The sequence below is a fragment of the Martes martes genome, assembly GCF_963455335.1.
Source record: "Martes martes genome assembly, chromosome: 3".
Lineage (NCBI taxonomy): Eukaryota > Metazoa > Chordata > Mammalia > Carnivora > Mustelidae > Martes > Martes martes.
Genome location: NC_137890.1, coordinates 53,481,126 through 53,498,011, shown reverse-complemented (window position 1 = coordinate 53,498,011; position 16,886 = coordinate 53,481,126). Strand labels below are relative to the sequence as shown.

The following is a 16,886-nucleotide window of genomic DNA, read 5'->3' as shown; positions in this document are numbered from 1 at the left end:
AAGTTAAAATCTTAGACCTTGGAGCACCTGGGTGGCTTAGTTGTTAAACATCTGCCTTCAGTTCATGCCATGATCTCAGGGTCTTGGGATCAAGCCCCGCATGGGGCTCCCTGCTCAGCGGGAAGCCTGCTTCTCCCTCTCCCCCTGCTTGTATTCCCTCTCTTGCTGTCTCTTTCTGTCAAATAAATAAATAAAATCTTAGAAAAAACTCAGATCGCTATAAAATTTATTTTTATATTAAATTTTTTTAAGATTTATTTATTTATTTTAGAGGGGGAGAGAGAGAGAGAGAGAGTGCACGAGCAGGAGCGGGAAGGGAGAGGGAGAGACAATCTCAAGCAGACTCCACACTGAGCCTGGACTCCCAAATAGGGCTTGATTTCAGAACCCTGAGATCACAACCTGAACTAAAATCAAGAGCTGGATGCTTAACAGACTGCAAGACCCAGGAGCAACTCCCCCCACCAAAAAAAAATTCTTTTAAAGCCATAACCAGTAAGAGCAAAATAACAGGTTGGAGACTACAGCAAAGAGAAGGAACCAGCAGAATTTCAGAAGCTGAACCACAGAGCTAGGGAAAGCCCAAACTTATTTGCAAGAAGTGGTAAGGTGTAAGGTGTGAGTTGAAGCAGTCCCAATGCAGTTCTGTAACTGGGGTACCAGCTACTTTGAGGGCTGGGGTTGAAGAGATAAGGATGACTTGGAAGTCTAAAGAGAAGCCGTAGGACCCCTGGAGCCCCTCCCTTGCCACTGAACTTTGGAAAACACTGTAAGGATGAGGGCTGAGGATGGTGATACAGTGAGAAGGGAGGTTGGGGTTGGGAAGGGGTTGTAATAGAGCCCAAAAATCTTCCACAGTAGGAAGGCAAAAGATAATATCTTTTTTCAAAGTTAAGAAATAGAATATACATACTATTAAGAAAGAGGTAATTGACAGATGAAACCACACACAGGAACTGAAAGTGATTTTGGTGTCAATGGGGGGAGGACGGGAACTTCTTTTTATTTTAGTGTAAGGTTTGGTAGTACTAATAAGTAGCTCTCTTACTTGGTAGCCTTTTAAAAACTAATGTTCATATATTATAGTGACAAAAAATAAAATAAAATGATTTTATGCCATTGTAGGAAAGTGAGTCTCCAGCACAAGGCTTGGCATCTACTGCATAAATGCCCGTACAATGGTTGAGTGAATATTATTTATTTAGAAAACCTGCTGATTTTTTTCCCTTGGTGGTGGTGCTAGATAGTAACTGGAATTAAATAATGTGCTTTAGGGATTGATGAGTAATATATTTGGAATATCACAGTATATGAAACCAGTCTCTTTGTTTTGGGGATGGTGGAATGTTAGAAGGCCTTTAAATAAAGTTAAAAAATAAAATGTCAATCTGAACTTTGAATTTATTTTATAATTTTATTTTTATTTTTTAAATATCTTATTTATTTGACAGAGAGAGAGATCACAAGTAGGCAGAGAGGCAGGCAGAGGGAGAGGAGGAAGCAGGCTCCCTGCCAACCAGAGAGCCTGATGCAGGGCTTGATCCCAGGACCCTGAGACCATGACCTGAGCTGAAGGCAGAGGCCTAACCCACTGAGCCACCCAGAAACCCCTATTTTATACTTTATATCAAGGAAATTTTGTGCTTTAAAAAAAAATACATGTATTGGCATGTGTTTATCAAGATGTGTCAGTATTTTCTCTACTAGAAAATTCTCTGACTCAGGCCCTAATTTATGACATGGTTCTGGTAATTCTCATCTCTCTGCCTTATCCTGTCTTTGAAAAGAGGTTAAAAAATCAGTCTGCTTCAAGGAAGGCAATTGAATACTAGAGAAATGCTGGCACCTAGTTCTTTGGCTTAACGCCATAAACAGAGTAAGTTGAAGGTTGCGTCTTCTAGGAAGATAATCAGAATGTCAGAAGCAGAGATTTAGTTGTAGTAACATGATCTCCTACCCGAAGCAAAGTATCCCCTCTAGGGAGTCCAAAGTTCTGCTGATATTAGAAGTAACTAGTCAATAATAGGTAAGTTGATTATTCTCCAGGAGGGAGGATATTTTACTAATGGAATTGCACTACAGAATTGAGTTCAGCATTTATTTGTAAGCTGCTATAAATTTGTTGGGAAAGAAATGCTAGAGAAATACCAGGAAATAGTATTGTGTGACATTTCTTGAAGAACTGATTTGATTTTTCTTTGGAAGACATAGGTGAGTTTGACTCATGTTGTATTTTCTTCTGTGTATGTTGTACCTATTAGTCTAATATCTTGAGCATGCACATTGGCGTTTTAATATTACAATTTTATACTCCCAGAGCTATTGTTTGACTAAGGTACAATTATTTTTGCTACCTAATTACATAAGAACATAATTTCACATGGAAATGGTACTTAAGTAAAAATTTCAAAAATGAAATAGTATACCAGCTCAGGTTAAATATGTAATTGATTTGGGTATCTTCTGTACAACGATGTTAATTGAAAGCCATATTTTAAAATTTTTATTGTTCTTAGAGTGAATTACTGGAATTTAAGCGACAGCAACAGGAGGAAGAAAGGACCCAAACTCACCAAGCTGAACACAGGAGGTATAAATGGCTAATAAAATAAGCATCCTTGATTAATATAACTACCTATAAAGTTTTTGCAATGTTCTAAGAAAGTACTATAATCATATTGAATATGGTTTTGGAATCTATATTACCTTTTTAACTTTATATTGTTGGGTCATGTTATGTATGTGAGGATGCCAACTGCTACATATGTATACACATACATACACATACACTATCTGATTTTTCATACATAGACATAAAATATCCAGCTTTTCTGGGGAGATGGCAAAAATTCATACTAGAAAGCGGAATCATGCTGTCAAGCTATTTGTTTATTTAGGTGATACTTAATTTGCCTCCCAGGGGACAGAGTATCTTATTACTTCGAGATGATCTTTTACTATTTGTACACAACTTTAGAATAACTGAACTCATATAGAGGGTGAGATACTCATACTTGAATACGAAAGGTCAGACAACAACTATTTTATATTGACTAACATATTAGGAAAAATGTCTTAAAATAGAAACCATTAAACAATTTTTAACATTGTAAGTACTCTCTTATTCCTAATATCAGACATTAAGAGTACCCAGTAAAATATCATGTTGGTGTTGGGCCATTGCTAATAACCTCCATATCTATCATTATTCTAGGATTTTCCTGGGGGGCGCTTGGTTCATCTGAGTTTATTGTAATGTGCTTGAGAATCTTAGAAGAATTTAATGTAAAGGGTTTCATGATCTAAGAGAGCAAATGCTTTTGAAACTGAGTGGTGTCACTTATACGTTTAACCTTCCCACTGTTGCTTATGTGTATTTTTTAGTTGTGGTGGTTTCATTTTTTAATTGAGAATTTACAGAGTGTTAATGGAAGCTCCCAATTCTGCTGGAACTGTGAACTATGGATGGGTACTCATATTTTTTTGACCTGATTATTTTACTTACATAGTCTATCAAAATAGTTTTAAAATGTCAAGTGTGAATTTAGGTGGTTTTCTCTAAAAGAAAACATCAGAATTCTGATACATTGGTTAGGCTATTTTTGGGGGTGACGGGTAGCAATTACTGCTACCTATTTTTTTTTCTTATGGTTTTTCTCATTTTCTAAAAACTCTTTTTTTTTTTTTTTTAAGATTTTATTTATTTGACAGAGAGAGCACAAGCAGGGGGACAGCAGGCAGAGGGAAAGGGAGAAGCAGGTTCCTCACTGAGCAGGGGGTCCAATCTGAGACTTGATCCCAGGATCCTGGGATCATGACCTGAGCCGAAGGCAGACATTTAACCGACTGAGCCACTTAAGCGCCCCTGGTTCTTCTCATTTTCTCTTTAAAATTCTTTCTACTAAAAAACCTAATAGTGCATTTCTTTAACACTGGTTGTTAGTAGTAGTCAGTTATTTCTCTGGATTTCTGAGGATTGATTAGATTGTAAAGTTTTAAGTATCTTAAAGATAGTGCGATATGTTACATTAATAGGCCCTCTTGGCTAAGAAATTCATGTTCAGTGGGCATCCAATAAAAACGCAAGTTATTTGGTAAGAGGTAGAAAAGATTAATTTCTTGTTGTGGGAAACTTGACCCTCATTCTTTATTTCCATAATACTGGATACCTAAATTCTGGTGGGGTTATTTATTTTCTACACATTATTTTCTCTTTTTATTGATTCTAGTTAAATATAGATACAAATTTAATCTAAAAGGAAATCTCTCCAGGTAATAACCTCAGTAACCAGTTTTGAGGTAACTGATCAAGTTTTTGAACACATATTTTATGTTCTCAGTCAGTTTTTGAGGAGAGAATATGTTTATATTGCCCTTTAGAGTTTAAAGTAAGCTCTTGTATGTTAAATGAAAATACTCATTCAATAGCCTCTTAACGAATAAAATTACTGACTCTTCCTGCTGAGGGCAACAGCACTAGCTCTGTGTGTATGTGTGTGCGTGCACACACGCACGTGTGTGTGTGTGTAAGGGCTATAAGTTAGATTTTCTCCAGGGATATAATTTTAATAGAGTCAAAAAGACAACATGCTTTCTACCATTTAGAAGTTGACATAGCAGAAAACTCAACTCTGAGTTTTATAACAGAAAGCTTGTGGAATTCCTCACAAGCTTTTCAGTGCATCCTATATTGATTGAGCCTGGCTGCACCTGAACCTGACCCATGGTAACTTTCTGAGTGAGAGTAGAAAGTTGAAACCTCAGAGAGAAAAGATAAAGCATGGGGGTCAAGGACTTGAAAAGATCTGAGCTATGAGTTGAAAACTGGAGTTACTGAACTGATTTACTGAAACTTGAAGCATCCTTAAATAGTAGTTTTTATCCATATTAACCCTTAGAAGAAAAGCCAGAGCAGTGGTTTGACAGCAATAAAATGTATGTTCTCTCTAACACTAGTAAACAAATCTATACGCTGGTACTTTTTTCTTCTCTTTGAATTCTCAATAGGAATTGAGAAAAAACACAATCTCTTTACCACCTATGGGCTCTTGTTGGCCCACTGTGCTGTCCTCCTAGTAACTGATGGCCAAAAGTGAATTGTACCACCTGCATCCATGATAAGACATCAGTTTTGACAGTTTGTGAACGAACAGAGAGCTGTGGACATTGGGCCATTTTGCAGCCTATACTCACCGCCATTGGTGGTTTCTTGATGCAGCTTTAGTCACAGAAGCAGGCAGATGTGGGAACCATGCACCTGGATGATTCATTCATTCTCTTCTTACCTATCAGGACAAGGCTCTGTGAAGGTTTTGTTCTAGGCATTGGGAATAGGCATAAAATAGCAGAGAACATCCCTAGCTGCATGGAAATTACAATCTGGAGAAAAGAAATAGAAGTCAACAAGTTAACAGCAAGAGTATTTCAGACAATATATGTACTGTGAGGAGAGAGATTGAAGGTGATAGTTCCTCCCTGAAGAGGTAATATCAAAGGACAAGAGCCAGTCACATAGAGATAGGAGTCCAAAACATACACTCAGATGTCCCCTATTATTAGGTATAGGAAAAAATGCAAAGGCCCTCAAGTGGGAATGAGTTTGGACTTGAGTCTCAAGTGGCTGGATTATAGATGGTGAGGAAGAGAATAAGATAAAATGAGGTTGGCAGGAGCCAGAAAATATAAGATTTTATAAGCCAGTGATTTTGTTCTAAGACTAATGGGAAATCATAAGAGATTCTTAACTATAGGAAATAAACTGACAGTTGTTGGAGGGGAGGTGTTTGGGGGGATGGGATAACTGGGTGATGGGCATTAAGGAGGGCACTTTATAGAATGAGCGCTTGTGGTTATATGCAACTGATGAATCACTAAATTCTACTCTGAAATTAATAATATGCTATATGTTAATTAAAGTGAATTTAAATAAAAAATTTAAAAGACTAATGGAAGATCAGAGGAGGGTTTTAAGCAAAAGGAAGGCATGATCCCTTTTATAATTTAGTAAGGTAGTTGTGTGGAGAATGAATTACAGAGGGTGGGAGTGGAAGCAAAAGCAAGATGAGAGAGGATAGTGATTTGGACTAGAATGGTGGCCATGGAATGTTTTAATTTTTTTTATATTTTATAACACACAGGAAAGTCCATGAAATAAATATTTAGAATGATTAATTAGAGAGTGAACATTCAAGTAGCCAGCTCCAGATATAGAATATAACCACCACCCTACGGTTAACCCTTATTCTGACCTCTGTGATATCATTTTCTTGCCTTTCCTTAAGGTTTTACCTATGTGTTAATCTTAATTTCTGAAATTGGTTACTGCAAGTATGACCAAACATCAGGGAAGGATATACCCATTCTTTCTTTTGAAAGCTTGAGTTTCCCTCTTTTGATATTTCCCATTTCTCATATGAATCTCTTCGCATTTTCCTTCTAATTTGCACTTATGGGATTTACTTTAGTAAGACTGGCAGTGGGGTACAGGTCATTTGGGAGGGACATCTCCATTGCAACAGTAGTACCACAGAGCTATTTTTGGTTCCCCTTCATGTTTCAGGTCTTTCCGAAGCTTCCATCTCTTCTCAGCCTCTAGATTTCACACCTGGCAGGGCTTGGAGGGGTATGGTTGCTGGGGAATAAGGCTCTTGCAGAACTGGTAGAAGATGAAGTTCTGAGTTCAGAATTGTGTCCCCTCTTGCTGGAGTCACAACTGGTGAATGGCTGTTAACAGCATGTCATATGGCTAATGTGAAAAGAAGTCTCTACAGATTACTTCTAAGCTGAGGGGGGAAAAGCAATCCTCACAGTTCATACAGCATGTTAGGTTCTCAAAAATCTCTCAACCCTGTAGCAAGCTTTCCACTTACACATATTTTTCATTGTTTAAAGGGTAAATAATGTTTTCCTGGACCGGCTCCAAGGCAAAAGTCAACCAGGTGGCTTCGAGCACTTTGGAGGCCATTGGAATATGAATAGTGGTAACAGCTGGGTGAGTTTTTTTCTTTTCTCTTAAAAAAATCTTTCAAAGCTGAACAGTAAAAACAATGAGAATTTTAAAAATATGTTGTGGTTTTCTCCCAAGATATTATTTTTTTGTTGTGCTGTTCAGCTGTATGATGGGCAGTCAGCCAGGGTGATTACTGTAAATTCCACAATAGTTTCTAGAGAGAGGGAAAAAGTCCTTGTTTCAGCGCTGGCCAATCACAATAAAAAATGACACCTGCCCTTTGTTCTCAATATGATTGCCTGGACTGTAAAGATTTTTTATCACCCCTTGCCCAGAACTACAACAAAAACAAATGAAAAAATTTTTTTCAAGAGGATTTTAAATGCAATATGGTTATAAAAATAGTAAGCATTCTCTAGTAATATATTCTTTCAGCTATATAAACTAGCACATCAAAGAAACCAGTATTTAATTTTTCACTACAAAATGATTTTTAAAAAACCCTACAGCAAAAGGCATTTTTTGGAAATGAAATATCCTTATGGATTTCTGTGAAGAAAACCTTGCAACTGTGTCGTAATATGTGTTTAATGTGTTTTGTGAGCACAATATATCATTGAACCAGCACTGAATCTTCGGAATGTATATAATTGCAGGCTTTGCAATGTGTACAGAATCAAAACTACACTGGGTTTTATAATTTAATTGAGACCCAAGTGCATATGTACCTACTAAAAAAATGGAGCAGACAGAAATCTTTAAACTGGTAAAATACAACAAAATAATCACGTGCTTGCTGGAAACTCTAGAGATCACACTTTAATAAATACTTCATGGGCAAAAGATAATTTTTGAGAAAGTCTGTTGGAAATCTTATGCATATTTTCTTGAAAGGCATTTAGTAGTTAAAATTGATGAATAGATCTCACAAATGTATATATACTGAACATAATTGAATGTAGGCAAGTTTGCAAGGAATTTTACTGGATGTGTATCCATAATGTATGCTCTTGTGTATTACTATGGCATTCAGAATAGGGACAACATGGAAGAGAGAGAAAAGAATCAAAACACAGGATTTTTGTATCAGGAGTTACAATTTATAAATTATTGACTTATTCATAAGAATATATGAGTAGGAGCCCTGTGGAAAATGGGGCATTATGACTTGAAGACATTATTCACGTTCATGGAATTTTTAAGTTGTGAGACATGATTGAAACTTGGATTTTGGGCAGGACTTGGAAACTGCACATTTTCTCCTCTACTTACCAACTCTCAAAATTTAGAAAGTACTTAGAAAAATACCTGGGATTGAGGGGAAGATGATGGGAGAGAGTAAATGAATACCACACGGGCTGCTGTTAAGGGAATGAGGGTTTGGAAATCTGGTTCACCCCTGACTATTGATAGGCCTTATGGGAGTGAGCTATAAATCTCTGCTTAGATTCTTCATGGATAAAAAGAAAGGAGTATCATTTTCTTGTGATATGAGTGAAGGAAACTAAAGTTTCCTTAGTAGGACAGTCTTGGCCAAGTCCAAAGTGGTTATCAGCTCTTCCCTTACTTGAAAGAAGCAGTGATATAAAGGTCCTCAGGCCCCTACCTCTACATCCCTATGGACATCCTTACTTCTATGTCTGCTTCTCCTTGGGGACCAGATTCTCTCTTATCCACCTACTGGGGGACTTTGTTCTAATGATACTCTCCTCTCTCCTGAATTGTCAAATGTTCACCTGAACTAGAAAATTCCCATCAGCATAAAATATAAATATAAATTATATTGATATCCCTTCCCTCTTGCCTACTGTCCTGTTTCTTTGTTCCCCTTTCAAGCAAAACTTAAGAGGTTTCTATCCTTTAGCTGTCTGTAATTTCTTTCTTCCCATTTCTCTTAAACTCATTTAAATCATGATCTAGACTTTATCAGTCCAATCATAATGCTCTTGTCATGGTCACTAATGATGTCCACATTACAAAGTCCAGTGGTTATTTTTCAGTCTTCCTCTTTTGATCCATCAGCATCATTTGTCATGGTGAATCACTTCCTCCTCTCTGAAACTATTTACTTGGCTTCTTGGCCATTATGCTGTCTTGGGTTTCCACCAATCCCAGTGGCTACTCCTTTTCATTCTCCTTTGCTGAATCCCCTATATCTTGCTGTCCTCTCAACACTGGAGCACCTCAGAGATCCACCTTGGATCACCTTCTGAACTTTATGTTCACTTAACACCTTGGTGGCCTCATTCATTCTCACGAATTTAAATTCCATTTGTATGTTTATTACTCATACATTTCTAATTCCAGCCTTGACCTCTTCCTTGACTCTAGACTTGCATATCCATTTATCCACTCCACATGTCTACTTGCATGTCTAATGGACACTTCAACCTTAACATGTCTAAAAGCTGACCTTTGAATCCTTCTACCTGAGTGCTCCATCTGCACTTTATCTTTTTATATATTGGTACAGCCCATCTCACATCACTCACAGTTGATCCATCAGCAAATCTTTTTTTTTTTTAATTTTATTTATCCATTTATTTATTTGAGAGAGAGGGAGAGAGAGTCAGAGCATGAGACGGGGGAGGGTCAGAGGGAGAAGCAGGCTCCCCGCTGAGCAGGGAGCCTCATGTGGGACTCCATCCTGGGACTCCAGGATCATGACCTGAGCTGAAGGCAGTCGCTTAACCAATTGAGCCACCCAGGCACCCATCCATTAGCAAATCTTCTTGACTTCTCCTCCAAATATGTACAAACCAGCAGCTTCTCACTACCTCCACAAATATTATACTTCTAATCTCCATTAGTGCTCATCTAGGTTCTTGAAATAGTCTTCTAGATGGTTTCCTTGCTTCTACACTTACCCACCTACAGCCTATTCTCGATATGAATGATCCCTCTGAAACAGAAGCCGGATCCTGTCACTTCCTTGCTTAAAGTCTTCCAGTGGCTCCCATGACTCTCAAATCACATAGAGTAAAAACCAAAGTCCACACTGTAGCCTACCAGGTGCTTTCTTGATCTAGACCCCACTTTATCCCTTTGGTGCTCTCTTACCACACTGCCCTTCCTTCTTCCTCATTGCTCCCAGCCACATCAGCTTTCTTGTTGCTCTTTGAAAACTTAAGGAACTGGCTACTTTCACCTTATGGCCTTTGCACTAGTTGCTCCCTCTATACTTCTCCATATGATTTGTTCTACAAGACTTTTCTTGAATCTCACCTCAGTGAGGTTTCCCTGGCCATCTATTTAATGCTGCCACTTGTGCCCTTATTCCTGGCTCTAGCCATCCTTTTTTTGGGCTTCACTTCTTTTTTCTGTGGCACTCCACAACTTCTAACATACCTTTCTAACGTTATTTGCTTATATGTATTTTTTTCTGTTTACTCTTAATCTCTCCCTAAGGTGTAATACACATTCCATATTGCATCAGTCAGGGCCCTTTGATTATTTTATTCATTGATCTATCCCAAGCATACGACAGTGGTTGGAACTTAGCACAGGCACAAGGAAACAGGTGGCTGTGACTGAGGGATGGCAAAACAACAAAGATTTAGAACCAAATGATTTGATATACTGAAATGCTTTGATACTAAATTTAAAATAGCTATGTATAAAACATGTGATGTAATAAATTTTGGATTTGAAACAATGAGCAAAAACAAGTGACAAAGACAACCAAGAAGATTTGAAAAAGAACAAAACAGAACTTCAAGGAAGAAAAAAACAATCTCTGGAATTAAAGCATTCAATGAATTCATCACAATAAAAGGAACATAAATTAAGAACTATATCAAAATACCATTTCTCATCTATTATTTTGGCAAAAGAACAAAAGATTGGCAATATACTCTTTTGGGGAGGCTGTGGGGAGAAGAGTTCATTCACGTATCATTGGTGGGAATTCAAAATGATACAAAAACTATCTAATTTAATTTGTCATCTTCTTTGCATAAAATAAAACCAGGCCTAGACGTATTGCAGAAAAGCTCTACTAAATATTTGAAACACATTCTTATTCTAGAAGTCTAGAAAGTTTTCCAGATAAATGAAAAAAGAGAAAATAATCTCCAAAGAATTAAACAAGTGACTATAACCTGAATCAAGATCACACACAGAAAAAAAAAATTTATGAATATAGGCTCATTCATAAATACAGACTTTAAAAAAACCACAAAATTTTGACAGATTCAATAATAAATTTCTTTAAAAAGCATAATATATCCTTGTCAAATTGGATTTATCTCAGATGGAAGCTTGATTTATCACAAATGAATAAACAAAACAAAACCAAAAAACTGAGATGATTTACCTCATAAATTATAGGAGAAACACCATATGATCATCTCAGTAGATACAGAGAAAACATTTGAACAATTTCAGTTCTCATTTGTGATAAAAGCTCCTTGGAAAGGAGAAATAGAAAGGACATTTCTTTAGCTAATAAAGGGAACAAAAATTTATAATAGAAATACATTAAAAGCATTTCCTTTAAATCATATGTGAAGGTTGAAAGGAAAAGAAACATTTATAAATCACAGATGATACAATTACCTACTCAGAAAATCAAAAAGAATTGATATTTAAGTTATCAGAATAAATAAGAGGGCTACAAATTTGGTAGATTTAGGGGCGCCTGGGTGGCTCAGTGGGTTAAAGTCTCTGCCTTCGCCTTGGGTCGTGATCCCGGGGTCCTGGGATGGAACCCCACATCGGGCTCTCTGCTCCCTGGGGAGCCTGCTTCCTCCTCTCTCTCTGCCTGCCTCTCTGCCTACTTGTGATCTCTGTCAAATAAATAAATAAAATATTAAAAAAAATTTGATAGATTTAGGATCAATATATAAAAACTTCACTTCTATAAACTGCAAATAAACAAAAAATTAATAAAAAGATAAAACCAAAAATGCCACGACCTTTAAAAAATATATAAAGTTTTATAGAAAGATCTTAAGGAATAAATGAATGAAGTTATACCTTATTAATGGATAGGAATAGGAATGAGCTCTCAAATAACCTATAGATTTCATTAAATTATGATCAAAGAACCAAGAATAACCAATTCACTACTAAAAATAAGTATGTATAGAGACTTGTTTAAACATTTAATACAGTCTGGAACTGGCACAAGCAGACCCAACCATTTTTGGAATTCTGACATATGACAGAAGGCAAAGCACATCAGTGGGGAAAGTATACTCTTCAACAAACACTACTGGGACAGTTGAATACCCACATGAAATCATAACCAATCAACTCCAGGTGGATTAAGCCTTATAAGTAGAAAAGAAGACTTTTCAAATTTTAGAAGAAAATAGACTATTTATAAAATTGAGCTAGGGCGGATTTTGTAAGATCCAAAGTATAAACCAAAAGGAAATGATAAATATACATTAAAATGAAATATCTATTCATTGAAGGACACCATACAAAAGAAAGAAGAGAAGCCATATATGAAGATTTTTACCCTGGACAAGTTTTGTAAAGAACAAGTGGACAAAAGTTTAATACACAGAATGTATTTAGACTGTGTCATTTATTTAGACGTTGACAGATGACACCTGAGCTCCCCCAGGAATGAGAGAGTTCACAGATGGGGCTTGGAGGAACTACTGGAATCATTTAAAAGCTGAGGAAGCAGAAAAGGAGGAAGGCAGAAAATACAAAAATGATGAAAGACAAAGAGAAAAAGAAACTTGTTTCTTGGAACATCATATGAACCCTTAAGTAGTAGGTCTTTGATAAGTGTATTTGGGTACACAAACTGATCTTTATCTTTCAATCTTTTAAAAATTAAATCACATTAATTGCATATTACTTTATATATAATTAAAAATTATTTTTACATTAAAAATATTTTGGTTTTCTAGCCTCCTCTGCTACTTTTTATGACATAACTAGGGCAGGACTTTGAAAGAATCACTTCAAGTTCTGTTTTCTCTGATACCAGTAGGTGAGACTCTTTAAATGCTGTGGAAACTCTAAATCCTGTGTCTTCAAGGGCATTTGCACTTTCAACATGACCTATGAGGCAACCTGAGATTTTAGTTTCCTGGAATGTTTGAGCAGCAATAGTCTGAATCCCAAGTGTAATGTTGCACAGCATTCTGGGAGGTTTGATGGAGACTTCCTGACCCTTCGCACAGGGTAGGGGGTGGAGGGGACTCATTTAGTCTAGTTCCCTTCCTGGAGGTCCCCTTAGAAGTCACCTTTCTGCTGCATAATACAATGCCATTCTACGCCACACATTTCCATTTAAATTGCTCTGCTTCACACTGTGCTGTCCTGTCCTTGCTGTAACTATGGAGGGAGGTGACAGTATTTGTGAATACTGTTGTTTGTGACCTATGTTAACCTCTCTCTAAGAACACGGTTGATGAGCTGTCACTCAACAAGCCATTACATTGTTGACAGAGACTATTTCGTGAATCAAATGCAATAGGACTTGAAAATTAAAACATGTCACTGGGACAAATCATTAAATACAAAATAGACATTTAAGCCCAGTACAGTAAAGGGTGTTCTCTGAGGGAACTTCATTTTGTACTTACAGAGGCTCTGAATTTGTTTTGCTGCTTATAGTCATTTTTGTTCTTTTTTTTTCCAGGATGTATGAGAAATATTTACTTCATCTGTCCTTTGTCACCTGACCTTGAAGAACCTCACTTGATGATTTTCTTTAAAACCCCTTCATTTATCTTCAGTTTTTACCTTGACGTCAGTTGCCCATCCACTCAGCTGAACGAACAATTGGGGATGACCAGTTTTCCCCTGTTATTATTGATGCATGTTTGCAGAATCTGACTGCTGAGCTCATATTTAATTTCTACTGCCAGTGAAATGTTACACTATTTCTCTCACTGGTTTCACATCTTATTGGAAGCCTAATTACAGCAATGTTAGTAAGATAAAAAAGGAGGGAATAATTCGATACTTTTGGGTTTGCAAGAGTTATGGGTGCTACATGCTTATCTCTCAAAGCAGCTAATTCTTATGTAATTCTCAGATAACGCTGGGGGAAGCTTTGGCATTTTTTAGATTAAGCTCTACTTAATCCAGGGTACAAACTTGAGTGAAAGAAAAAAATAAATCTTTTATACTCTTTTAAACACATTCATAAATAAATTTTGAAATACTTCTGTATAAATGGTTTTATTTTTAATGAAAAGCTCTTTGAGTTGTTCTCTTTTGATGGGTCTCATTTTTATATTCTTTATAGTCTATGTAGATCAAATGTAGGACTGCAATCACTATTGGATCTGCCTTTGGTATTGATTTACTTACTAATACTGTTCCTCTGGTTTTTTATAGTGGGCCAGCTAATCGCCTGAAAGGACATGGTTTATATAAAAATCAACTAAATAGAAATATAGATACAATGTGGTTTTTAGGTGTTTTGGAAGCTTGTCTTTTCTCTATGCACTCTATGTCCTATAGCTAATTCACTAGGCTTTCCTTTTCTACTTTTATGCCCTGACTTGGTTATAGACCTGAGAGTGCAAGAGTGTTGGTTTTCCATGCTTTATGTTCTAGTCCCAACTCCATGTTATATAGAAGAGCATTACATTTAGTCTTAGAAAGAAGGTTGGAAGAGCAAATAGTTTGCACCTGAGAAACTACTACTACTTTTTAAAATGGCATTTAACTGACATGCAATGTTACATTAGTTTCAGGTGTATAACAGTGATTCGACATTTGTATACATTGCAAACTAATCACAATGTAAGCCTAGTTACATTCTTATCACCTTGCAAAGTTAAAATAATAATATTTGGTATATTCCCCATGCTGCCATTATATCCCCATAACTTACTCATTTTATAATTGCAAGTTTGTGTTTCTTCATTCCCTTCACCCAGTCCCCTACTTCTCTAAAACCTCTCTGGCAACTACTATTCTGTTTTCTGTATCTGTGTGCTTGGGTTTTGTTTGTTTTTAGATTCCACATTTAAGTGAAACCATGCAGTATTTGTCTTCCTCTGTCTGACTTATTTCTCTGAGAATACTACCATCAAGTTCCATCCATGTTATCACAAATGGCAAGGTTTCATTCTTTTTATGGCTGAGTAGTATTCCATTATACATATCTACCACATTGTCTTTATCTATTCATTCACTGATGGACATTTAGGCATTGTTTTCATATCTTGGCAATGGTGAATAACATTGCAATGAACAGAGGGGTACCTATATCTTTCCAAATTAGTGTTTTTGTTTTCTTCAGTTAGATACCCAGTAGTGGAATTGATCATATGGTGGTTTTATTTTTAAAATTTTGAGGAAACTCCATATTGTTTTCCATAGTGGATGAGCTAATTTACATCACTACCACCAACGAAGGTTCCCTTTTCCTCACATCCTTGCCAACACTAATTTCTGGTCTTTTGGTAATGGCCTGACGGGTGTAATGTGATTATCTCCTGCTGTTTTGATTAGCATGTCCCTGATGATAAGTGATATTGAGCATCTTTTTATGTGCCTGTCAGCCATCTGTATGTCTTCATTGAAAAAATGTCTCTTCAGATCTTTTGCCCACTTTTTCCTTTTTTTTCTGTTAAAGATTTTATTTATTTATTTGAAAGAGAGAAAGTGTGAGAGACAGCATGAGAGGGGAGAGGGCTAGAGGGAGAAGCAGACTCCCGGCTGAGCTGGGAAGCCAATGAGGGACTTGATCCTGGGACTCTGGGATCATGATCTGAGCTGAGGCAGTCGCTTAGCCAACTGAGCCACCTAGGTGCCCCCTTTTGCCAGTTTCTTAACTTGACTGTTTTTTTTACTTGTAGTTCTATATATATATATATATATATATCTATATTAACCCCTTATTGGATACACGATTTGCAAATATCTTCTATTCACTAGATTGCATTTTTACTCTGTTGGTTTCCTTTACTGTTCAGAAGATTTTTAATGTGATGCAGTCCCATTTGTTTATTTTTGCTTTTGTTTCCCTTATCTTTGGAGTCAGATTTAAAATAGAAAAAAAATCCCTAAGACTGATGTTAAGGAGTTTACTCTAAAGAAGTTTCTTCTCAGAGTTTTGTGGTTTCAGGTTTTATATTCAAGCCTTTAACTGATTTTGGGTTAATTTTTGTGTATGCCATAAGATAGTGGTTTCTTTTCTTTTCTTTTCTTTTTTTTTTTTTTTTTGCATGTAGCTCCCCAGTTTTCCCAGAACCATTTATGGAAGAGACAGTCCTTTACCCATTGTGTATTCTTACCTCCTCTGTCATAAATTAATTGGTCATATATGTGTGGGTTTATTTCTGGGTTCTCTATTCTATTCCATTGATCTATGTGTCTGTTTTTAATGCTGATACCATACTGTTTTGATTAGTATAGCTTTGTAATATAAATTGAAATCAGGGAGCATGATATTCTTGGCTTGTTCTTTCTCAAGATTGTTTCAACTATTTGGAGTCTTTTATGGCTCCACATAAATTTTAGAATTATTTGTTTTCTGTGAAAAATGCCATTGGGATTTTTATAGGGATTGCATTGAATCTGTAGATTGCTTTGGATAGTATGACATTTTAATAATATTCTTCTCAGCTGAGAGCACAGAATATCTTTCCAATTATTTGTATTACCATCAATTTCTTTCATCAGTATCTTATAGTTTTCGATGTATACGTCTTTCACCTCCTTGGTTAAATTTATTTCTAGGCATTTTATTCTTTTTGATGTGATTGTAAACAGAATTGCTTTTTTGATTTCTCTTATAGTTCATCATTAGTGTACAGAAATGCAACATATTTTTATGTATTAATTTTGTATCCTGCAACTTTCCTGAATTCATTTATTAGAATAGTTTTTTTGGTAACATCTTTATGGTTTTCCATTTATAGTATTAAATCATCTGCAAATAATAACAGTTTTACTTTTTCCTTTGCAATTTGGATGCCTTTTCTTTCTTTTTCTTGCCTAGTTGCTCTGG

General features: G+C 36.3%; 1 protein-coding gene across 2 annotated transcripts in view; it reads left to right on the top strand.

Moving 5' to 3' along the window:
* The window catches only part of EPSTI1 (epithelial stromal interaction 1), an 85,696-nt gene extending 71,612 nt beyond the window's left edge, over positions 1-14,084 (top strand). For both annotated transcript variants that reach the window (XM_080799875.1, XM_080799874.1), the window contains 3 exons: positions 2,517-2,590; positions 6,892-6,991; positions 13,557-14,084. In XM_080799875.1, the coding sequence (XP_080656001.1) occupies positions 2,517-2,590; positions 6,892-6,991; positions 13,557-13,565 (183 nt within the window). In that variant the 3' untranslated portion in view covers positions 13,566-14,084. The remainder of the gene's footprint in view (positions 1-2,516; positions 2,591-6,891; positions 6,992-13,556) is intronic.
* The last annotated feature ends 2,802 nt before the right edge of the window (positions 14,085-16,886 follow it).